Below are 26093 nucleotides of genomic sequence, written 5' to 3'. Positions count from 1 at the left end.
GGTCCTGCCTGAGTTTCGCCAATACCTTCGGTATCATCGGGATGGGAGGGAACACGTATGCCAGTTCGAACCTCCATGGTATTGACAGGGCATCCACCGCCAAAGGGTTGTCTTCCCGGTACAGGGAGCAAAACCTTTCTACTTTGGCATTGTGTTGGGTGGCCATCAGATCCACCTCGGGGAGACCCCACCTCCTGGTCAGGTAGTGGAAGATGTCCTGGTTCAGGGACCATTCGCCTGCGGTCGGCCGGCCTCTGCTGAGTTGATCCGCTAGGATGTTCAGGCGGCCCTGGATATGTACCACGGCCAGCTGGGAGAGGTTTCGTTCTGCCCAGGAGAAGATCAGGTTGGTGACTTGCATGAGCGAGGGGGACCTGGTTCCTCCCTGCTTGTTGATATAATGGACTGTCGTCAGATTGTCTGATCTTACTTTGACCGCTTTCCCTCGTAGAAGTGGTGCAAATGACAGAAGGGCTCGATGAACTGCGGTAAGCTCGCGCCAGTTGGATGAGTGCGTCCTCTCCCGCTGATTCCATGTACCTTGTACCGGGGTCTCCCCCAGATGAGCTCCCCAGCCTGTGAGGGAGGCATCTGTAGTCAACAGGGTCCGGGCGGGCTGGACCGAGGACTTCCCATCTCGCAGATGGGTCCACCAGGGCAAGGTTTGCCGGGTGCTGATGGTTAACTGGATTGGCTTCTGTAAACCTGAAGGACTGTGATTCCAGACTCTCAAGATCTCGTTCTGTAGAGGGCGCATATGCCATAGGGCCCAAGGAACTGCATCTAGGGCAGCGGACATCAATCCGAGGACCTTCATCGCCGTCCTGATGGTGACCTTCCGTGTGGAAGACAAATGATGTGCCGCCCGAGCAATTTTCCTTTTGCGAGGAGAGGGTAAAGAGACCGTCATGTTGAGAGAGTCTAGAATAAGTCCCAGGAACTGAACTCGTGTTGATGGCACCATCACTGACTTCTGCCAGTTTACCAGCCACCCCAGCTTGTCTAGTAGAGCTACGACGGTCTGCACCTGTGTGGTAAGAACCTCCTTTGAATGAGCCTTGAGGAGCCAGTCGTCCAGGTACGGGACTATGAATATGCCTTGAAGGCGCAGGGCGGCAGCGACCGGAGCTATGACCTTTGTGAAGGTGTGGGGGGGCGGAGGATATGCCGAACGGGAGGGCTGCGAACTGGAAGTGCGCCTCTTTCCCCTGTATGTCTACGGCAATCCTTAGGAACTTTCGGTGTGCCAGAAAGATGGGTACGTGGAGGTAGGCGTCCTTCAGGTCCAGAGTGACGAAGTGATCTCCAGGGTGCATGAAAGGTAGTACTGACCTTATGGTTTCCATGCGAAACCGCAGCCTGCGGATGAAGTGATTCAGATACCTGAGATCGATGATCATACGCCACTCGCCTGATGGCTTGGGGACCAAGAAGACTGGAGAGTAGACGCCTGTGCCTTGTTCTGCGCGAGGAACCATCTCTAGCGCGGCCTTGTCCACGTACTCCTGAATCAATCTCTCCAGATGAAGTTGTTTGGGGCCCTGAAGAGGGCGGGTTCTTACCATCTTCTCTGGCGGCTGGGAAACAAAATTAATTTTATAACCTTCCTGGATCATCTGGATGACCCAGGGGTCCCGAATATTCTGCCGCCAGGCCTCCACATAGTGGGAAAGACGACCGCCCACCCCAGGGGAGGGGGGGGGAGTAGGAAGGGGGGGGTGTACTGAGAGGGAATTAGAAGGGGGCATTCTTACGGCCACGAGATGAGCCCCGACCTCTTCCTTTCCCGGATCGCCGCTGGCCTCTGGTGCCTCTTCCTCGAAAGGAGGTACTCCGACCTTCAAGGGGCTGTGGCAGGTTCTTGCTCTTAGAGTCGGCCCAGCCTTCCATGATGTGGTCGAGCTCCCTTCCGAACAGCCGTCCGGGCTCAAAGGGGAGACCACAGAGACTATTTTTGGAAGTAAGGTCAGCCTTCCAGGGCTTCAGCCATAGGGGTCGGCGAGCCACAGTAGCCAGTGCCATGGATCTAGCCGCCAGACGGGTCTGAAAATGGGTAGCTTCTGTCAGGTGATCCACCAACAGCGTGATGTCGGACACTGCCGCGAGGAGATCATCACGATCCACGCCGGAATCGATGTCCTTGGCCAGGGATGACAGTTCTGCGCGTAAGCCAGTTGCTACCTCATTCGCGACCATGCCCAAAGAGGCCTGGGCAGAGGCGGACGAATATACACGCCTCAAAGATCCTTCGACTCGGCGATCCATGGGGTCCCTGAGGCCCGAGCCGTCCTCTGATGGAAGGATGGAGCGCCTTGATAACTTGGCCACGGCGACGTCCACCTTTGACGGGGGACCCCACGCCTTTAGTTGACTCTCAGAGACGGGAAAAAGTGCCTTGAAGCGTGTGGATGGCGCAAAGGATCTCTCCGGGTGCCTCCATTTGCCCTCCATCAGGCGGAGCATCTCCGAAGAGGGCCTGAAGGTACGAGACCTACGGCTAGAGCCTTCCCTGCCTTCCCGGTCTCTGATTCTTAGGGTCTTGAATACTCTGGACATTTTGTCCAGGGGAAAAATCTCCTTCTCCTCCTCCGTACTAGAAGACGACTCCACATCCCTGAGGCGCAGCTTTTCCAGAGGCGGCAGGGACAATTCGCAATCCAGCCGTGGCCTCTTGGCCAGGGAGACGGCTTCCATTCTTTTCATGGAGTCCTGGACATACCCCTTCACCCAGGACACCATCTCTCGCATGGGAGTTGTTTCAACAGAGGGGGCCCTGCACCCCTGACAGAAGCGATATTGGGAGTCATCAGGCAGCGGCACTCTACACGAAGCGCACGCCAGATGCTTCCTTTTGGAAGTAGCCTTCCTTCTAGGCGGAACAGTGGAGGAAGAAGAAGACATTCTGAGGAGGAAGAAAAAGGATACACTAACTACTTACTGCACTCAGAGATGCAACTCTCCAACCTCCCCCCCCCCCCCCCCGGCCATGTCCGCCAAACCTTAGTCAATGAAGACAGTTCTCCAGCACAGAAATTGACCAGGGAGCTTCACCAACTGATGTGCTTGCAACCGGAGCGACAAGCACTAACTGAAGCTCTAAGGGGACTTAAATAGGCCAGGGGGCGGGGTTTTGCCCGGAGCCCCGCCCAAGGGGTAGGGGCTACAACGGAGCCAGAATCTCATGAAAAAAAGGGGAGGGGAGAAGACAGGGGGAGGGGGATCTGACCCAGGTATGGTCCCCAGGACCGGGGGACCCCCCTCCCGAACTACCGTGCAATGCTCGTGTCTAGGGGTTGTTCTCTTCCCGTCCGCCGCGAGACCCGCGCACTGCACATGTGCGGCGGACCCTGTTAGACGGCGGACCGGAGGAACCTGAGAAAGGTTCCTAGGTCTAGCGTTCCTAGGGGAAAGCCCCGACCCGGCGCGCCAGCCGGACAGGAGCGTGCACGAGCCGGCAGGGTCCCCACCGGGAGAAGGGGACCTCTGCTGAAAAAAGAGGATGTCCAGAAAAAGATCTTCTGCTGTCAGGTACCGGTGGGGGAGAGTAGTGGACCCCTATAGGAGGTCAGAACATCTGCTCCCCCCCTGACCACCTGTCCTGTCCCACAGGACAGAAAAAAACACAAGGGAGGAGCAGGTCTTCCGGCCTCTTATAGAGGTCAAAAGCTGTTAGGTAATTAAAAATTCCACCTGTCCTAACAGCTCATAGGGGCAGGAATACCCCAGTTGTGCTGCTGTTGGGCGTAGGGGGAAAGGTTATTATTCTCCTACCTTTAGATGTCTTCTCATTGCTGCCGTTCGGTAGTTATTCCGTTTTCCGTCTTTATGCAAATTAGTTCTCACGCAGCACTGGGGACGTCCCCAATGCGGTGAGAGAAATCTCCAGCGCCGCCTCCATCTTCTTCAGATACTGGCCTCTACGCATCGTCTTCTGGACTGGCTTTCAATCTTCTACGCATGTGGCCATTTTTTTTGTGGTTGCTTACGCGAGCTCTTCCAGTAAGCGGTCACAAAAAAAAAAAAATAGGCCGCACGCAGGTGCAGTCGGCTCTGCCCGAGGCCTGCGGGCAGAGCCGAATGCGCATGCATAGAAGATTGAAAGCCAGACCGGAAGACGCCGCGTAGAGGCCGGTTCCTGAAGAAGATGGAGGCGGCGCTGGAGAATTCTCTCACAGCATTGGGGGACGCCCCCAGTGCTGTGAGAGAACTCATTTGCATACCAACGAAAACCAGATTATATGCTGAACGGCAGCGCGGAGAAGACATCTAAAGGTAGGAGAAGAATAGACTTTCTTAAGGCTATTCCTATATGTTAGAAAAAAAAAGGGATTCTAATGATAGGATCCCTTTAAGTCTTGCTCTGGTGTTCAACAGCAGCAGTCATTCCCATCTCAGTAGCGCGATGCCAGGATGGAACTAACCCTTTAAAATCTAGGAATGTATCCAGCAAGCATCTATCAAAAGTAACTAAGCTGCTGTGCACGAGGAGGAAGCCTTTCTACATTGGTAACTATTAGCCCATTATTTCATTACGTTACCTGTGCTCCAGATACAGGTGCAAATGGGTTTGTAGGTCTTATTCCTGGTTGTGTATAAATCAGTGGCTGAGGAACCATAAGAGGATTTGCACCAATCTGTGTAGGAACCTAAAGAGCAAAAACCAAATAGACATGAGCAAAGGAGAATGGTTTCATTATAAACGTCACCTAAAAGCAACAGCAAGAATTTGTTCACTTTAGAATCCCCAAAAGAGCCACCCGGAAGCAACGTGAATAACTTTCTTACCATTCCATACACAGGCACTTGAGGTGTGGCGGCTGGATAGTTCATTGGTGCAGGAACCTTAGAATGAAGGCAAAATCACATCACTCCATCTGCACATACATCTAGTGGAGGTATAATGGCATCTAATATATTGTCTAACAAGCCCTTCCCATAAGACTCACACATGGGGAAACTCTCTCACAAGATTACATATATGTCCGATTAGGAAATATCTAACATTTTATTGCAACAATTCTGCAAAGAAAACCCCTACAGAATTGGTAAGTGTCCGTCTATTATTAAGCTTAGTAGCCAGAATGAAAAATCAATCCTTCCGGGCTATCAGAGCTCCTTCAATGCAGTGCAATAAAGTAAAAACTAAAACCTGCAAATGATTAAAAACATGTCAATTCTAACTATAATAGTTACAAAAATGAGAACTTACATATCCAGTAGAATAATGGACTCCATTCTGGGACAGCATGGTTAATAAAACCAACAAGATTACAATCTCACAAACCAAAAGAGCACTAAAGAGACCACATGTAATAGAGCAAAGTCTCAGGACTGTTGTGCTGGATTATCGGTAAATATTACATGGGGGAAGGGGGGGGGAGATACGTATATGTGTAGCTGCCACTAACAAAAGTTGTATCATAGCAAATTAGCACAATTCCAAGACAATTTGGTACAAAATTGACATGAATGTTATAGTGTCTAGCTACTCTTCAAGTAGCATTGTGGCCCAGCTCCTTGTGTCATGGAAAGGGCATCTAATGGGCGAGACCCTCAGCAATCACTTCTGGGGTCAGGAATGTGTTGGTTGGCAAAGTGACAAACTTTGGTATTCTAAAATAACCAATACAAATCAGAATAGCTACCATTTGAGGTACGGGTACAGGTGCTACGGGTGCAGGGTTCCATGTGGTTGACGTGCTTGTTCTTGCCTGCCAGTTTGTGCCACCAGTCAGTCTCTTCTCTGTAGGCTGATTCCACTGCATGTCAGATCTACGCACACACAAACAGTAACACATCATGTATGACTTGGGGTCCTAGAACAGCTGCCAATCCCGGCTGAGAACAAGAACTTGTTTACAAGTACTGACAGGTCTCTATGACATGCCCGGGCTCTGGACAAAATAGAAATCACTTCACCCACCTTTTTGACGGTGTTCCTCCAAAACCAAGATCTAAAACGCAAAACGAAATTTTGTGAGGAAAAGCATCTACAAGAGAAATACGACCCAACAACAGAAACCGGCCTCTAACCACTTACTTCCAACCAGGTTTGCCAGCGAGGAATCCAGGTCGTTTGCCAACAATTTCCCAGCCTGCGTGGAGGGCGCTGCAGATCGCTGATGTTGCTGTGAGACAGTCGGTTGCAATACATCATCTATAAAGTAGGTAACTAAAGGGGGGAAAAAAACAAGTGTGAACTGAATAGGACGACAGAACTATCACTATACACTGCATAACATACCTATATATGAACGGGACGCATGGTTTTCATTAGAGAAGTCATTGTTTTCAATTACAGCAATGTCGCCCCTCAAGATAAATACCTTGAGGCTGGCCCACAGACAACAATTACCACTAGGAGGTAAATGTAGGATCGCCAGGGGTCTGACCACCGAGACCTTCAGCGTTCCAATCTCAAGTCTATTGTGTGAATAAAAGTGGTGGTCCGACACGTGCAAGGTTGTCTCATTCACACACATGACTCAGGAACACAACATATGATCCCTGGGGTTCCAAGCAAACCTATATTCCTGTAGATAAGGGATATATGGAATTTGTGGGAACCTTATGGTCAGGAGAAAAGTAAAATAAGTGACCATTTCACATCGGCTTTTGTGACGCTAATTCATAATGGAAAGGGAAAAGCAAAAGCCATATTGTCGCACTTCGTTTTGTCCCTTTTGCAAAAATGTTCGTCACAACGCAAAGTTACAAGTTCGAAACAATCTAAAGATTGGGAGAAAAACTTATCAGGAGGGGAAGGTTTTGCTGGAGTCTAAGATGGCAATGTTATCTTCAGATTTATCAAGCGTTGCATAGTGTCTGGTAATTGTGGCTCATCTACTGGTCTTACTTTGGGTTCACATCTGCCCTCGGCTATAATGGGGTCCATGTGGTTTCTGCACAAACAATGTGAAGAGAAAAGTCCTGCTTGCAGCGCTTTTCTCTCTGATGCGGAGAGGGGAACGGAACGGCACCAGCGTAGATGTGATCCCGGCCTAAGGATGCCTTCACGCTAGTCTTATTTAATGTCCATTGCTCTCATTCATCATAAGGTGAGAGCAACAAACATTAAAGACAGAGTCTACTATGTCTGGTGTCCGTCTCCATTCACCCCATGTACAAAACAGAACATAAGATTTCCTCCATCATATCTTTTTTGTTACTTTGCTGACGGAATAACAAATCCTGCGTGCAATTATTTGGTTGCAAAAGTAAACAAACACGATGGAAGAAATGGTGATGTTTTCCGACATTGTAGTCAATGGGAATTGATGCAGATGGAGAAGGCGCCGTCTGTAGCCATCACTCTACAATCATTGTCCATTGCTCTCATCTTACAACAGATAAGAGCAACGGACTATAAATACAGTAGTGTGACCTTCCTCTAACACAGACCCACGTTCTACCCAAACACCACTGAATGACATTTCCTTTACTTATCCCTTCGATCATGGCCTTTCCTATTCCTTGGTTGGAAGTGATGGGCAGAAGTTATTTTTCTACAGCACAAACTATGTAGTTACACTTCTATACTACTAGTTTAGTCACGCCATTCCCAAGCAGTCAGTTCAGTTAGTTTTGGGGCTTTATATACCATTGAGACTCCATACTGTCAGGCAGGACTAGTACAGAGCGGGGTTACTGGATGAAATGGGTGACACACACATAAAGCAGAACACATCTGTACAATGAAGTATAGCTGGCGGGGTAGATCAGATCTACACATGGAATACGAGGAATCCTTTTGCAATAATAAAGCAGAAGATTATTTTAGTTGTTAATAAAAGAAAAACGAAATATCTAATAACTCACCAGCGAGACGCCCCGGCAAGCACAAGAAAACATGCAAGAAAACGAGAAAACACAATTAGTTTAGTAAGTGGAGGACACAGAGAATCGAACCAAAAGGCATTCTCACAACCGAAGAAAAGGTCACGTAGAAGTAAAACACAACAAGGCTGAATTTATCTTAAAATCATCCCTGTAATTTTCAGTTAGTAAAACATGCCGTGTGAACATCGCAGAATAGCATTGTACATTACTATGTATCTTGAGTCAGGAGGACAAAACAAACGAAACGTTAAGACCAAAACCAGAGTAGCATAACAGAAGTCCAAGCACCAATGTGAACATACCCTTATTATAACTGTGATAATGCAAACAAAGCCTACCTGGTGTTTCGTTACTTTCATGTGCAGAAATCTTTGTTCCAAATACAGCATCAAAGTCCACATTCATCGTTGTGGAAGCGTTCTGTACACCCGACTGCATGGGGAAACCTAAATGCAATGACATCCCAACACTCAATTACTATACATTGATCATAACCTTTAAATTTCACAGTTAACATGAGACAAAAACAGAACTATAATATAATTAAATATCTGCAAAAAGGTTTTATAAAAAGAAACCTTAAAAGCATCTCAGATACACAGAGAACAAGCTGGACAAATTAGGGGTCAGTAAAAACAGCACAGACACATGGATTGGTAGCTGTGCGTCATCCGTTCCATTTATATTATATAATTGGGGTTGGGACCCTACGTTCACACCCATCCACCATATTGGGCCTTGCATCCCTCTACTATGTGCGTCATCCGTAGTTATTAGAGATGAGCGAACACTGTTCGGATCAGCCGTTCCGAACAGCACGCTCCTATAGAAATGAATGGAAGCAGCTGGCACACAGACTTTGCCGGCGGCCGGCCGCTTAACCCCCCCCCACACACACACACTTCCATTCATTTCTATGGGAGCGTGCTGTTCGAAACGGCTGTTCCGAACATGTTCGCTTATCTCTAGTATTTATCACTGACCCCCATTCACTGAAATAAATGGACAGAGCTGCAAATATGGACAAGTACAGAATCTGCTCCATATTTTGTGGTTCTTTACTAGAGCCCGGACACAAAACTGCAAAAATTACAGCCATGTGGGAAGGAATGAATGTGTCCGTACTTTATATGCAGTGGTGGATAATAACTACAGTCGTGTCCATGGAGCCCAAGTCTGACAAGAATTAGAAGGGAAAGAAGGACCTGATCCATTTACTTATAGTCATGTCCAGTCTTCAGCACGGTTTGTGAACTACCGGTTGTCTGTGGGACTGCGCCTGCACGAATGCTCCTGGAAAACGAGCGGCATCTAGCGGCCGGACGGAGTTGATAAGAAGTACAACAGGACGTATTCACCTCATCCTATTGGGTGTCAGTCATAGGAGAGTATAGCAAACGTTCCCAATAGAATGTGACTAAAATCTCCCAACTACCGATGCACTCCAGTTCTGTACATGAAAATGGCGCTCGAGCATGCTTACTGTGCACGCCCGAGATTTCAATTCCCTACCGCTGAGAATACAGACGCTGGAGGCAGTTACTCGGTGTCGGTTTTAAAGGCTATTCAGGCATAGGATTATCTCAAATGGCCAAAATCTAACGATAGAACCCCTTTAAATATTCACGCATCTGCTCTGTCTCCATTAAGAATGGTCATACAATACATGCAAGGTTACACATAGATTTACAAAGTTAGATTTACCACTAACAAGTCCCATTGTTGGTTTAGAAGGAAATGTAGATGTGCTGAAAGCGGGGGTAGACTTTACAACCTCTTCAACAGGTTGCATATCAAAGATGTCCAAGTGCGGTGGGGAACTAACTCCATTGGATGAGGAAAAGGGCCCTGTGAAGAAAAGAATAGTAACAAATACTATAAGAAACCGACGCAGACTGTAACAAATTGGTGTGCGTTGTGTAATATTTTGGGTACTGTAGTCCCATAAATATAAATAAGACCAAAGCCATTGTGCTATCTGTATACTGAGGTTGAAGTATATCCTAACAGCAATACAACAATGTCTTTGATCATTGAGCTCTTCATAAATAGAGATAATGCAACAACTTCAAGGCCTACTCCTATACAACATATCTATACTCCTTGCACTTACCTCCCCATGTGCTATTTGTAGATGTTGCTATGGCAGGAGTGCTTTGTACTGTTGGTACAAATGCTGGCTGCAAGTCGAACAGATCACTGGTCAGGTTGGGCATGCTGGAAAGAACAAATGGTTTTAATTTGCAATATTAAAACCCACCACTGGAAGACCAACAAAATCAGGATTGATGTAAAAGCAAAATACAACTTTCAGCCTGATTCTTTAATGCACATTGGGAGGCTCTTTTGGACCGGAGGAGTGCAAGCGAGAATTACCCGAAAACCATCTTTTCCATAATGCATATCATTGTAACCTTGCTCTAAACGAAATCTACATTTCAAGTCTGGGGCGACATGAGAGGTGTATATAAGACCATCGATGGCCATACACATAACAGAGCTGTTAGTAGACTATTTGGCCAGCAGCTATTCCTGGCGATAGGTTTTCATTCAGGGGTGTCCACTTGTTGACCCCCTAAATAAAAACCTAATCCGCTTCAGAAAAGCGGTTACCCTCAGAAACCTGTGGACCCCGTAGACTATAATGAGGTCTATCGAGTTTCTACCAGAAAAGAGCACAAAAATGCAGAGAGAGAAGTCCTGCGAGCGGAGACAGAGCACCTGACCCCAACATATTCTGATTGGGAAGAGTGTTGTAAGCCGCTGCTGGTGTGGAACTTTTCTAAATCAATTTCAATGACATGTACGGTGTTGCTTCAGTGCCTGATATTGCAGCTAAACTCCATTAACTTGGATGGGACTGAGCTGAAGAATGGTCATCTGATTAATGAACATGACGTGACAAGCTCACAGAGACCGCTACATGTAGTCAAGCACCAGGCCCTGGACCCGGCCTATTCCCATCCAACATGTCCCAACTTTCTATCCCCCCCCTAACATCTGCCGCCACGAGACGCTTACACCTCCATATACATTAGTGGCTGATTTTAATCCCTACCCTGTCTGTGAGGAGGTCTCTGACTGCACATGGGTGACTTCTCCATTCCCTAAATCACAGTATACATTCCTAGACTTACCTATTAGTTGTTGGCGCAGGTGTTGAGAAAAGGTCCACAGCTGAAGTGGTATTAACACTTTTTCCAGATAACGTGCTTGGCGAGGTCGATCCGGGTGTAGAATTTGACACAACAGAAATTTCCCTAAGACGCTGCTCCTGGAAGGAGAAATCATTTACATTGAGAAAATAAGAGACTGTACAATAACAGTAAAAGGCAACACTCTTAATATTACAGTGGTATTGTCCTCTTATACAGCTAATAATAATAATAATAATAATAAAATAAGATATTCCATTATGTTGTGACCAATGGGAGTCTGACCTCTCAGATCCACATCAGACACAACACAGCTATTATAAAGCTGGATACAGAAAAAAACGGCTCTTACTATAGACATTAGCTAAATGACACCACTCACCTCTCCGAGCATCCTCACAACTCTCTCCGTTACCTTAAGGTTATTTTCGGACATGAGGATTCCCATGTCAATGTAGCTGCTATAAATCAAAGGTCTGAAACTGCTATTGGTGGTTTATATCGAGCAGGACGCTTCTTTTTTCCATGTTTTGCTGTAATAGGTTCCAGATTTAACAACCCATATAATATCCATATGACCTAATAGGATATATTGATATGAGCTGACTTCCTGAGACAACCCCCAAGAAAAACAGCTGCTTACACAGTAAGTAAGCGGCCATTTTCTTGTGGCCGCGGGCATGCACTGTCGGCTCTGCCTGAGGCCTAGAAGTTTGAACCCAGCTCCAGAAGAAGACGCGCAGAGGTGCCATTCCTGAAGAAGATGGAGGGGGCGCTGGAGATTTCTCTCGTAGCATTGGGGACGCCCCCAGTGCTGCGAGAGAACTCATTTGCATACAGACGAAAACTGGGATTTCTACCGAACGGCGGCGTGGAGAAGACATCTAAAGGTAGGAGAAGAATAGCCTTTCTTAAGGCTGTTCCTACGTGTTAGCGAGAAAAAAATGTGATTTTAATGATAGAATCCCTTTAAGTTGTTAAAATACAGTGGAAAATGGCATATGTGAATAGTACAGAATTTTGTTTCTTTCTTGACCTTAAGTGCTTGAAGTCTTGCTTGTTCCTCTTCCAGAGCCTGCTGTCGCTCCTTTTCATCCATTTTAGAAAAAGATAAACCAGTTGTGGCGAGAGAAGATACCGCACTGGACAAAGTGCTAGCTCTGCAGTAAAGCAAACAACAAAAAAAACACATCAGCTGACAAAATAATGTCAAATACAACACAAAATGTAACCTTTCATACATCCATTATCCACCTCCATGTAAGAGACAGATCATAAACAGGGTGAAAAATCTGTACATAGCAACGTGAGTGGGAAATAAAAAAAAAAAAAAAGAAATCTTTGACAAAACAGTTTTAGATGATGTCCTTCAATTAAGAGTCTCACACTTGGCATGACGAGAGCGCTATGTGCAACTCACCGACTAGCAGCTGAGAGTTCCTTTGTTTTTTTCCCTTCAAGGGATGCCAAGTGCTGTTCGAGTGCTTCCAGCAAACTGCTGGGTGCCTGCAGATGAATAGTCATCAATTAGATCCCTTTTCAGAGAAAAAGTCAATGCAAAGTTGTACAAGACAAAAATACCTGCGTCTAACCTCGTTTTACTCGTCTCTCCTCTCGACTCTACCTAACCTAAAGCATTCGCTGCAGTGTCACACAAGAATACGAACTTTAAAATTTCTTCTAAACACATAACATGTATAATAAGATCATACAAAGTTCTGGTAGGAAATCACTTAAGTACAATTACTAGGAAATTCCAGCAATCCCAATTTGTTAAATAATCACCTGCTAAAACTAGAATAATACCAGGTGCCAAAACCGTAATCTTAGGATTCTCTTACGCTGCATTGTACGGTGCCCCTGCAAATACCGCAGAGATATAAGGAGATGGTCACCAATGTTCAGTATTGGTTTCTAACTAGATGCGACTGTATGGAATAAAAACGTCACCTATTTATACCACCCAATACTCTTATGGCCTCCTTTGCAATACTGGAAGCCTATGGATCTGTGCAAAGTACAGTATGCTCCAGAAGCTTCTGTGGCACATAGAGTCAACACACAGCGTGAAAAGACCCTGACAGAGGTTCTGATTAGAGATGAGCGAGTAGTATTCGACCCAATACCTTGCTGCTATAGGAATGCATGTAAGCAGGCGATCATCAAAGGGTTAAGCGCAGTGAATAATTGATGCGCTTAACCCCTTGGTGATCGGCCGCTTACACACAGTCCTATGGCAGCGAGGTATTTGAACAAATACCACCCGCTCATCTGTAGTTCTGATGTCTGAAGATCTTTGGCCTCTTCTGAACAACACAGTAAGGGAGAGTCTCTGATGTGCACCACATTAGAAGCCATTCCTGATATTTTTTTTAATCGTATTGAAATACACAGGCCTCCATGCTTTTCAATACAAGGGACCGTGTGTATAAATATATACTGTGCAGTTTTGCTGTTATATACAGAAAATAAACAAAAATGCACCAAAGGGAGTCAAGGGCAGGAACATGCAGCTGTTTAAAGAGGTTTTTGTTGGTGCATCCTTAGGATAGATTGTCAGTAATGAATCTGTCAGAGTCTGAAACTTGGCATCTCCCCCAATAACTGCTATTTGTGTACACTATACAAACTCCAAAGCAGGCTGCTCTGTACACTGTGTAGTGGTTGTGCTGCAGCTCGGCTCCCACACCACAGTATACAAGGCTGTCTGCTCCTGACTCTACAAACTGAGCAGCTCCAAAGGCTGCAGCAACTGACCTGTGCGGGTCATGGCACTTGTCACTGTTTACATTGCATGCCGTCTGCTTAATAGTATCCTTGCCCCATTGACTATTATGTGAGGCAGCTGTTGCAATGAAGCAGACGGTGTTTGATGTAAAGAGTGATGAAGTTAAATATCTGGGTCCAGGGTGTCAGATTGCTACTGACCTCTATGTAAAAGTGAACTGGACAGACCATTTAACTATAATGTATTACACACATTTTGTATACTTAGTCTGAATTTGCAAACCTGTCAAGAGTGAAGTCATCAAAACCTAAACATCAACCCATTCACTTTCAGTAGACTTATGTTATAGCAGACGTTAACCACAGAACCCGAGCTTCACAAAAAGCAACACTCATTACATATTGTCCCTATCATTTCAAAAGAGAGAACAAGGTGGCGCTGCGATGCAATGGTTAGATTTTGGATTGAAATATTCAAGGTGGATACATGAAGTCACCAGTTCACATGAATGTTTTTTCCATATAAAAATATATACGGAAGAGAAAACTTCTCATGATAATGGTTTAGGGATAAAAGCAATAAAAATACAGAGACCTGGAAGACATGTGAAATGACAAGAATGGAATGAATGTGAAATGCACACTGACCTGAGTAAGATCTGGAATGTCACCCTGATCAATCCCAACTTGCTGAATTCACAAAAAAAAAGGGGGGAAAAGAAAAGTGTACATTACTTCATGCAGCGGCAATGGAGAGTGCTGTGGATATTGAATGCTTACACACACAGTATGAAGGGAAAAGGGCCTATGTTAACTTAATGGACTGGTACAGTGGCACTTGCTATCAACAATGAAAGCAAAAGGTGCAAGAACCAGGCAACCGAAATCTGCAAGGTGCCGACATCATGCAGTTAGTGCAACTCAAAATGCAAAGATTAGAGGCTTATGCGTGGATCAGGCTTGATGTAGTCAGGGAGCAATGTGCCATGTCAACATAGCAAAGGAGGGAAAACTTGCAAGTTGCTGTTGGTTGCAAGACAAAACCTGCAGAAAAGTGAGAAAGGCATCGAGCAGTAATGCATTCACTGTGTACTATTGTAGCTGCATTCATTCACCATTGGCATATCCAGATTTGAGCATTCAATTTGTAGGGCATGCATGACACGTGCTACTGTACCAGTGCCAAGAGCTACAGGAGGCCTCTTTGATACGGGAACAGTAATACTGACCTCTGCCACTTTGAGGAATTCGGACAGTTTGGTCATTCGAGCGAGAAACTTCTTATAGATATCCAAGGCTTCTTTACACTGGTTCTTCTTCATATCAAAGTATTTTTCTACGAAGAAAAAATGTTCAAGATTCAACAAATAGGAGGTTACACTTAGATTAGAGCTGTGTCCAGCTGCTGAACGGTGACGTTTTCTTCATGCAATGTGCTCTGTACTAACAGTGTGGATACTAACTACATATAGATTTGCATTATATACAACATTTCCAGCATTTGTAGTTTTACTTAAACAACATATTTCAGGAAGCAGACTACATAAAGGAGTATTCCCATCTTCGTATTTACGGCTGTCACCAGTACGACTAGCTGTAGATGCCACTTCTGTGACCTCAATCATTCTTTCCGTTGTCTGTTCTTGCAAGATCGCCTGCTCAGCTATTTCCATAACTCCTGACATGAGCTAGATACGGTTCTTTCTTTTGCACCTGACTATCAGGGATTTTGGCATTTCCTACGGATATGGCCATATAAAGAGAGATGGCAATACCAGTTAACCCATAAATGCACCAGTCCGTATTCCCAGACTTTGGTGGCATAATGACTGTTTGAAAGCAAGTGTCCCATAGAAGTAAAGGCAAAGACAGACGTGGACAGCCACCATTCTGGATGTAGAGCTCGCCTTACTAGGAGGCATGCGGGATATACAGCAATGTCTAAGGCCCATCTACTGAATGCAGCATCTGTCCGATGTGCCAGGAAGCCCTTTAAACAGCTTCTACGTCAGAGCAAAAACTTATATCGCCCTTTATTTCCAATACACTAAAATTGTGCTGAAACATAAGTGATCTGTAGACACGGACAGAAGACGACTTACCTAACAAATTAATCACTCCTTCATTGTAGGCAGCAAATAATCGAATGGAGTCTTTGAAGAGCAGCATGAAGCCGGTATTGATAACACCGTTAGTTAATTCATTTGGGTTTGCCTATAATAAACACAGACATATTGAAAACACTTGAAGAAAAGAAAAAAGGACTAAAGACGCTACAGTCACAAGGTCACGGGGCACCTACATCAAAATCTAGCAGAGCGTCTAGCTGATTCTGAATGATAGGAAGAGTTTTCAATAACTTTTCTGTAGCCATGGTTCTCATAACCCCATCTATCCTAAAATAGGGACAGAAAAACAGGTTTAGAAAAACAGTCAAGAGGTATCAAGCATGTGACCCACACCCTCGCTATACATACCCTCTTTTCATTTTGGTGAAGTCCACCGCCACGAGTCTGTAGGAGAGGGCTTTCTCATTCAGATACCTGCTATAGCGTCTAATGAAGGTCGACATGTCGTAGCCTAGAAAAGGGTAGAAAAGGATTTAAAGGGGTTGTCCCATCACAAGGATCCTATCTATACTGCTTGTTAATGTGGATGTAAGACTTTTCCTAAATACATTGCTTCAGCAAAACCGCTTTGTTTCTCCACTATCTTACTTTACTCATTTTTTTTTTGACACATCCCTTGACTTATCTGGTCATAAGTCAAGTGATGTATCAGCTGCTCTGAGGGGGGAGGGGGAGGAGGAGGGGCTAAGCGCACGGGAGCGAGTCTGGAGGGGGGGGGGGTAGTTTACCCTTTGGGGGGAAGGGGCCGCCAATACAGAACCGGCATCCCCTGTAATAGAGAGGCGGATGCCGGGGACGGTTGGACGCCAGCACAGATGCCTGCATCATCGCTATGCTCCTGCCCTGCATGAAGCCAGCAGCGGCAGAAGCGATACTGCTTTAGTCCTTAATTTATTCATACATTACTACGGGGAATTATTAGAGTAACACCACAATACATACTTGGTTTTTTGAAATAAATATCTCTAGTTATTACTAAATTCTACTGACCAGGGTCCGCCTTCAAGGAAAGGTCTGAGCTAAATACAGACTACAACTCGGGTAGGGAACCTCTCCAGCTGCTGTGAAACTACAACTCCCAGCATGCTCCAGTCACTTCCATGGGAGTTCCAAGAACAGCAGAGCAGGTATGCATGCTGGGAGTTGTAGTTTTGCAACAGCTGGAGAGCTGAAGGTTCGCTACCCCTGGACTATAAGACATACCCCAAGTTTAGACAAGAAAAATTAAGGGAAATTATATTCATTTTAACTCTGGTAGTCAAATGGAATAGAAGGATAAATTACTGCCCCCCACACAGTATAATGCACCATTATTGTCCCCCCACACACACACAAAGTATAAGGCTTGAGCGTCCCACAAAGAATGGAAACCAACACTGGTTGGGAGAAACCCTCAGATTGGTCATCATCCCTGCTGCCATTACTGCGATGTGTCAGGGCTTAGGAGACGTGGTCCTAAAATGAGAGTTTCTCCCAGCTGCTATCATAATGCAATAAACTCATCTGTTGAGTGTCCCTGCTCCAGAAATTTTATTTGATGGGGATTATAAGCATTTAAAAATACAGAAAAGGTGAGGAGAGGAGTCCGGTCCAGTCTGAAGAGGAAGTTCAACCTTAAACATAGGCAAGAAGCTCCAAATAGCTTAAAATCCCTGCCGTCCGCACTGCGCAACCGGAGAATCTTCGTTTCAAAAGGAAATCATCGACAAACTATATCCATAGTGTGTAATATAAAGTGTACCTACCTTGCATAGCACCTTTATCTAAGAAGTTGTTGAGGTTGAATAACGTATTTCTGGATGCAAGATACTGAATGAATCGCTAAAAGGAAAGACAAAAAGTGATGAAAATCAGGAAGTAATAAATGCCATTTAAAAAAAAAATACATAGGAAAAGCAGTGGTTTGACTATTTAAAGGGATCCTATCATTGGATACCTTTTTTTTCTGACTAACATGTAGGAATAGCCTTAAGAAAGACTATTTTTCTCCTACCTTTAGATGTCTTCTCCGCGTCGCCGTTTGGTATATAATCCGGGTTTTCTTCAGTATGCAAATGAGTTCTCTTGCAGCACTGGGGGCGGGTCCAATGCTGTGGGAGAAATCTCCAGCGACACCTCCATCTTCTTCAGGAACGGCTTCTCCCTATGTCTTGTTCCGTCCTGGGTTTCAATCTTCTAGGCCTCGGGCAGAGCGGACTGTGCATACCTGGGCCACAAGAAAATGGCGGCTTACAAAGTAAGCTGGTGTAAGCGGCCATTTTCTTGTGGCCCGGGCATGCGCAGTCAGCTCTGTCCAAGGCCTAGAAAATTGAAACCTAGGACAGAAGACAACACAGGGAGAGGGCGTTCCAGAAGAAGATGGAGGTGTCGCTGGAGAGTTCTCTCGCGGCATTGGGGACGCCCCCAGTGCTGTTTGAGCGCTAGGGACCGCCCCCCAGTGCTGCAAGAGAACTCACTGGCATACCAAAGAAAACCGGGATTTTTACCGAACGGCGGCGCAGAGAAGACATCTAAAGGTAGGGAAGAATATCCTTTCTTAAGGCTAAACCTACATGTTAATCAGAAAAAAGGGTATTCAATGATCGTATCCCTTTAAAGGATTTTTCCTGGAGTCATCTACACGTGTCGGCAATATGACCAATGAGTGTAACGTCACTTGTCAGACTAGGGGTATCACGTTCGTTCATCATGTGACCTATTCACAGCACATTAGTCCTATAAAATCCTGTTAAGAGGAAGCAAAAACACAGGCCCATTCTTTATTCTGCTGTTCATGAACCTATAACTAGAGATGAGCGTACACTGTTCGGATCAGTCGATCCGAACAGCACGCACCCATAGAAATGAATGGAAGCACCTGTGACGCCGGCCGCCGGCAAAGTCGGCGTCAAAGGTGCTTCCATTCATTTCTATGGGTGCGTGCTGTTCGGATCGGCTGATCCGAACAGTGTTCGCTCATCTCTACCTATAACATTTACCATCCCATTAATGTGAATATTACTTGCTCAATTACAAAAAAAAAAAAAAAAAAGGGACAACATTAAAAGCAATCTTACCTCATTTCCGTACATCATAAGGTGGTGCGTTGTGATTAGGGCTTTGAATACGACAACCCAGCTACCATTGGCAGTCCGTTCAAAGAGGGTGTCAGCAAGTTGCGGTATGTTAACATTCATTTCATTGGTACACTGGATAAGATCTGATAAAACAAATAATGACAAACACCAAGGGGATTTAATGATTTGCCTTTTGAGGAGGGGGAGGTTTTAAAGTCAGTGTTTATCAATGTTTGTTAAAGGGATCCTATCTTTTAAACACTATTTTTTCTCCCTAACATGTCAGAATAGCCTTTAGAAAGGCTATTCGTCTCCTACCTTTAGATGTCTTCTCCGCGTTGCCGTTCGCCAACAATCCCGGTTATCTCTGTATGTAAATGATCTCTCGCAGCACTGAGGGCGTCCCGAATGCTGCCAGAGAGCTCTCCAGCACCGCCTCCATCTTCTTCTGCGACGAGGTCTTCACTGCGTCTTCTTCCAGCGGAGTCTTCTTACTTCTAGGCCTCGGGCCTTGGGCATAGAAGACTGCGCATGCCCGCCGGCCACGAGAAAATGGCCACTTATAATACTGTGGAAGTGGCCATTTTTCTTGTGGCTGTGGGCATGCGTAGTCGGCTTGCCCTAGGCCTAGAAGTAAGAAGATGCCGCCGGAAGAAGATGCAGTAAAGACCTCGTCGCAGAAGAAGATGGAGGCGGCACTGGAGAGCTCTCTGGCAGCATTTGGGACACCAATGGCAGCATTGGGGGCTTCGAGAGAGCTCATTTACATACAGAGAAAAACCGGGATTGCAGGCAAATGGCGGCACAGAGAAGAAAAGGAAAGGTAGGAGACGAATAGCCTTTCTTAAGGCTATTCCAACATGTTAGGGAGAAAAAAAAAAATTGTGTTTAAAAGATAGGATCCCTTTAAAGAGAACCTGTCAGGTCGATTTGAGACACTTAACTAGCCACAGGTCCTAATAGACAATGGGTTTAATGGCATAAACGCTGCAAATCCCATCCACACATTGCAAAAAAATATGCATAGTGGAATTGCAGGGATTTCCGAAACCGGCGCATTTTTGGAAATCATAGCATGTCAATTCTACCTACAGAAACGCCGGCAGCTTCCCCGTAGATATAATGGTAAGAGAAAGTCCGCAGAGGAAAACTTTGTGAACTTTCTGTTTAAAGCGCTGCGGAAAGAACCCCGATGTGTTCCCACCGCATTTTTTTCCTTTAGGGGTGCGGATCGTCCCGTGAGACCTTAGCCTTTATGGCAGATTTCCAGAGCTTAGGGCTTCATAAATTCATCCACGCTGCGTTTTTCGGCCCATTTTCTACAACAATTTTTTTTTTTTTTCTTTCTGACGTCACGGCAGAGTCATCCCTTAATATGGAGGCCTCAGTTTCGACAACCTGCAACTGAGTCTCCAAAGTCTCACCCAGAGTCGTTTCCCTCAATACTCTGCATATTACAGTGGTAATTTATCAAGCTCTTCACCCCCAAAATCCTCACCTAAAAAGTCACAAAACAGAATTTTGCAGCCATTTAAGCTCATCTGCCCAATACACACTTAGCACATCCACAACACAGACTCCATTTTTGATATGTGGGTGGGGGAGAGATTGGTTTGTCCATCTAAGGCCTCATTCACATCTGCATTGGTAATCAGTATGGGGGAGTCCACATGGGGACCCCCGCAAACGGACTACCAAACACACTTGCAAGCGGTGTGCAGTGAAAGTACACAAATCAGGGAACATGCGGAGATCTCGCAGCAAGCACATGGACCCATTAAAGTCTATGGGATTTGTGTGTTTTTATTGCACACCACTTGCAAATGCGTTCGGTAGTCCGTTCATGAGGGTTCCCATGCGGACTCCCTGCAAACGGACTACTGAACGCAGATGTGAACCAAGGGTAACCGTATATACAACAGATTTATCAAAGCTGCAAAAATGATCACAATATTAGATTTACACCTATAACGACCGCAAATTGTAGCCATCGACCAAAAGTTGTCCACCAATGCCCCCATCTACCCCCAGTAGTCACAGCGGTGACTATAAATCAGCAACCAGCGCCCAACCCCCTGCTCCGTTTTCCATTGATACGCCTAGATGTGCCCATCACCTATACCCGCTATCCAGTCAGAATTCTCCCCATAAATATCTTATCCATACCTAATAGATGGCCATGTATTACTGTACGCAGTAAGGGGTGAACTCATGGACATGGTTGTGGGATGACGATGGAAATAGTTGCCACATAGTGATTTTTTTTTTTTTTTTTTTTGGGGGGGGGGTGTTTTGCACCAAATATGAAACGCTTCCCACTATCTACACACGGCTGGCTACGTTTTACAAAAGTGGATGGAGATAAGCAGAGAAAACGTTGTCCCGGGGTGCTGAGATATATAGAAATCTACATCAGTCCCTGAATAACTTAGGCTGAGCTCACATCTGTGTTCAGGTTTCTGTTCGTGGACCCCTCAAACGGAAATTTAATCCGCTTCCAAAAAGCAGTTACCTGCGAAAACCAAAGACTATAATGGGGTGCGCCTGGTTTCCAACCAAAAAGGGCAAAAAATGCAGAGAGAAAAGCAATGCTTGCAGTGTTTTTCTTTCCGCAGTTATTAAAATGGGTTTGGGGACAGAAACCTGAACGAAATGAAAGCATTACCCCTGTGTTACCCCTGGTTCACATTGGCGTATGAATTCCGTCCGGTTAGAGTCCATATGGAGACCCCCCGGACTGAATACAATCGCGATTGCAAGAATGATTTGTCAGGGCAGTGCACGGCAAGCACATGGACCCCATTATAGTCTCTGGGGTCCGTGTGCTTTTACAGCACAGCACGTGTGATTGTATTCTGTCCGGGGGTCTACATGCAGACTCTAACCGGACAGAATTCATACACCAATGTGAACCAACCCTTAGACTTCCATTCTAGTGAAGGAGCTTAAGAAGGTCTTAATAAATTCCCCCCACTGTATATACACAGATAGGGGCATGTGACAACAGGTAGGGTATATACACAGGTAGGGGCATGTGACAACAGGTAGGGTATATACAGAGGTAGGGGCATGTGACAACAGGTAGGGTATATACACAGGTAGGGGCATATGACAGCAGGTAGGGTATATACACAGGTAGGGGCATGTGACAACAGATAGGGTATATACAGAGGTAGGGGCATGTGACAACAGGTAGGGTATATACACAGGTAGGGGCATATGACAACAGGTAGGGTATATACACAGGTAGGGGCATGTGACAGCAGGTAGGGTATATACACAGGTAGGGGCATATGACAACAGGTAGGGTATATAGAGAGATAGGGGCATGTGACAACAGGTAGGGTATATACACAGGTAGGGGCATATGACAGCAGGTAGGGTATATACACAGGTAGGGGCATGTGACAACAGATAGGGTATATACAGAGGTAGGGGCATGTGACAACAGGTAGGGTATATACACAGGTAGGGGCATATGACAACAGATAGGGTATATACAGAGGTAGGGGCATGTGACAGCAGGTAGGGTATATACACAGGTAGGGGCATATGACAACAGGTAGGGTATATAGAGAGATAGGGGCATGTGACAACAGGTAGGGTATATACACAGGTAGGGGCATATGACAACAGGTAGGGTATATACACAGGTAGGGGCATATGACAACAGGTAGGGTATATACACAGGTAGGGGCATATGACAACAGGTAGGGTATATAGAGAGATAGGGGCATGTGACAGCAGGTAGGGTATATACACAGGTAGGGGCATATGACAACAGGTAGGGTATATACACAGGTAGGGGCATATGACAGCAGGTAGGGTATATACACAGGTAGGGGCATGTGACAACAGATAGGGTATATACAGAGGTAGGGGCATGTGACAGCAGGTAGGGTATATACACAGGTAGAGGCATATGACAACAGGTAGGGTATATACACAGGTAGGGGCATATGACAAAAAGAAAGGGTATATACAGAGGCAGGGGCATGTGACAGCAGGTAGGGTATATACAGAGGTAGGGGCATGTGACAACAGGTAGGGTATATACAGAGGTAGGGGCATGTGACAACAGGTAGGGTATATACACAGGTAGGGGCATATGACAACAGGTAGGGTATATACACAGGTAGGGGCATATGACAACAGGTAGGGTATATAGAGAGATAGGGGCATGTGACAGCAGGTAGGGTATATACACAGGTAGGGGCATATGACAACAGGTAGGGTATATACACAGGTAGGGGCATATGACAGCAGGTAGGGTATATACACAGGTAGGGGCATGTGACAACAGATAGGGTATATACAGAGGTAGGGGCATGTGACAGCAGGTAGGGTATATACACAGGTAGAGGCATATGACAACAGGTAGGGTATATACACAGGTAGGGGCATATGACAAAAAGAAAGGGTATATACAGAGGCAGGGGCATGTGACAGCAGGTAGGGTATATACAGAGGTAGGGGCATGTGACAACAGGTAGGGTATATACAGAGGTAGGGGCATGTGACAACAGGTAGGGTATATACACAGGTAGGGGCATATGACAACAGGTAGGGTATATACAGAGGCAGGGGCATGTGACAGCAGGTAGGGTATATACAGAGGTAGGGGCATGTGACAACAGGTAGGGTATATACAGAGGTAGGGGCATGTGACAACAGGTAGGGTATATACACAGGTAGGGGCATATGACAACAGGTAGGGTATATACAGAGGCAGGGGCATGTGACAGCAGGTAGGGTATATACACAGGTAGAGGCATATGACAACAGGTAGGGTATATACACAGGTAGGGGCATGTGACAACAGGTAGGGTATATACACAGGTAGGGGCATGTGACAACAGGTAGGGTATATACACAGGTAGGGGCATGTGACAACAGGTAGGGTATATACACAGGTAGGGGCATATGACAACAGGTAGGGTATATACACAGGTAGGGGCATGTGACAACAGGTAGGGTATATACACAGGTAGGGGCATATGACAACAGGTAGGGTATATACAGAGGCAGGGGCATGTGACAGCAGGTAGGGTATATACAGAGGTAGGGGCATGTGACAACAGGTAGGGTATATACAGAGGTAGGGGCATGTGACAGCAGGTAGGGTATATACAGAGGTAGGGGCATATGACAGCAGGTAGGGTATATACACAGGTAGAGGCATGTGACAACAGGTAGGGTATATACACAGGTAGGGGCATGTGACAGCAGGTAGGGTATATACACAGGTAGAGGCATGTGACAACACATATCACTCTGTTAGATCTATCTATATATATCCATCACTATATACAGAGATAAGGCCATGTAATATAGTGATACAGGGTGTCCGCATACAGACCACACTCACATTCAGTATAGGTCTCTATATATGCACCATGACGTATACATTATATATACACAGAACAATGTAGATCCACATATTATTTATATATTAAAATCAAACACTGTAGCACCATAAGCACAGGTATACGAGACACCATACAGTATACAGGGAGGAACTAACACCACTGACTATAACTATATAACCCGTATACATTGTACATATCACTGTGCACACCGTATACATAATGATACATAACCTGAGTATACAGAGCACAGAGTATATAGTATGTACAGGGCAGAATGCACACTGTATACACAGGTAAGATATATAACGATACATAACCTGAGTATACAGAGCACAGAGAGTATATAGTACGTACACAGCAGAATACACACCGTATACACAAGCAAGCAGAGCCCCATACCCAGTATACTATAGTGTATATAGGAGTCTGGGCACTATATACATAGGTAAGGACATATATACAGAACACCACCCAGTACACATAGTGTATATATCATCCTACACACTGTATACACAAGCAGAGCCCCATACCCAGTATACTATAGTGTGTATATAGGACTCTGTGCACTGTATACATAGGTGAGGGTCAATGACTCGCACTGTTACTCCTCCTGTCAATACGATGGCACCATTATAAGTTCCTGAGCTCCTGGTGCCGCACACAGGTCCGACTGATGATGAAGTGTGAACACAGCCCAATGTTTTCCGTGCATCCATGAGTACTGAGGAGATGCTGGATGTACGGACAGACTATATACACTATATACACAGAGTACACAGGGTGTATACACTATATATACTATATACAGAGAATACACAGTGTATACACTATATACTTTACACTACATATACACTATACACTGTATATACTATAGACAGAGTACACAGGGTGTATACACTATAAACTGAGAGCACACAGGGTGTATACACTATATACTGTACACACTATATACTTTACACTATATATACTACATACACTATAGACACGACTTACAGTCCAGGTGCTTCTTCTTGGGCCCCATCACCTCATGTGTGGTCGCCTTACACACGGCTTTGGCCACGGCTGAGCCGGTGACACTGTGCTGGGCCGCCGTGATCCGGTCTGTGATGGACTGACCCGACATTGTGTCCGCGCTGGGCCTACAGATTCAGGGATCCTGTCAGTGCAATGTCCGCTCCTCCGCTGGCCTGGCTCCTCACCCTGCTGACAGCTGCTCTGACAGGCAGAATGGCAGCCGCCGAGCTCCGTGCCCTTCCGCCGCTCTCTCCGTCTATCTCCCGTCTTCCTTTCCGGTTTCTCTCCCTTCTCTCTTTTTTACCTCACACTTCACTCCTAAGACAAAATGGCGGCGCCGTGTCATGTGACCGCGGTCCGCAGAGCGCCGGCTGTTGTTAAGGTGGTACGAGACTGGAACCGGAGCCGAGGATGGAGGGCTGAGAGGAGGGAGGACACTGTGTGCCGGTCTGGTGATGGCTCAGTGTGGCGGGGGAGGGCTGAGCGGCGGGGAGTCACCTCCATGGATTTAAGGTGGGCTGGAATGTGACAGGATTATGGCGCCTCAGTCAGCTGGGAAATGAGTGGCCCCCTACTAGTCACACCAGTGCTGTCACCACACACTAAGAAGGCGCTGCTCACACTGGAGGATCTGTCTGAGATTCCACCATCGCTTCTCAGGGAAGTAATACAACATGGCAGCCGTATAGTATAATCACTAAACAATGGCGCGGGTTGGGCATTGGTGGACAAATCCTTCATAGGACCGGCATAGGGAGCAGTCACTACCAGTCCTGAACGGCCCCTGATGGGCCCCGAAGGATC

The 26093-nt window shown here is 45.9% G+C and overlaps 1 protein-coding gene across 4 annotated transcripts in view; it reads right to left on the bottom strand.

Moving 5' to 3' along the window:
* LOC142184530 (phosphatidylinositol-binding clathrin assembly protein-like) overlaps nt 1-25739 on the bottom strand; it is a 29067-nt gene extending 3328 nt beyond the window's left edge. Inside the window, exons 1-19 of one of the 4 annotated variants that reach the window (XM_075259434.1) lie at nt 25269-25739; nt 18907-19049; nt 17596-17671; nt 16199-16301; nt 16024-16117; nt 15824-15935; nt 14951-15057; nt 14370-14411; nt 12415-12500; nt 12031-12154; nt 10977-11113; nt 9953-10056; nt 9530-9687; nt 8178-8259; nt 6041-6172; nt 5924-5954; nt 5646-5772; nt 4786-4842; nt 4539-4646 (exon numbers count right to left, since the gene is read on the bottom strand). In XM_075259434.1, coding sequence (XP_075115535.1) covers nt 4539-4646; nt 4786-4842; nt 5646-5772; nt 5924-5954; nt 6041-6172; nt 8178-8259; nt 9530-9687; nt 9953-10056; nt 10977-11113; nt 12031-12154; nt 12415-12500; nt 14370-14411; nt 14951-15057; nt 15824-15935; nt 16024-16117; nt 16199-16301; nt 17596-17671; nt 18907-19049; nt 25269-25398 — 1953 coding nt within the window. In that variant the 5' untranslated portion in view covers nt 25399-25739. Of the gene's footprint in view, nt 1-4538; nt 4647-4785; nt 4843-5645; nt 5773-5923; nt 5955-6040; nt 6173-8177; nt 8286-9529; nt 9688-9952; nt 10057-10976; nt 11114-12030; nt 12155-12414; nt 12501-14369; nt 14412-14950; nt 15058-15823; nt 15936-16023; nt 16118-16198; nt 16302-17595; nt 17672-18906; nt 19050-25268 lie in introns of all 4 variants that reach the window. The other 3 variants (XM_075259436.1, XM_075259433.1, XM_075259435.1) reach the window with 3 other exon arrangements.
* Between the last annotated feature and the right edge of the window lie 354 nt (nt 25740-26093).

Source organism: Leptodactylus fuscus, chromosome 11, assembly GCF_031893055.1.
Source record: "Leptodactylus fuscus isolate aLepFus1 chromosome 11, aLepFus1.hap2, whole genome shotgun sequence".
Taxonomy (NCBI): domain Eukaryota; kingdom Metazoa; phylum Chordata; class Amphibia; order Anura; family Leptodactylidae; genus Leptodactylus; species Leptodactylus fuscus.
Note: the sequence above shows the minus strand (reverse complement) of the source record. Positions and strands in the feature narration are given on the sequence as shown.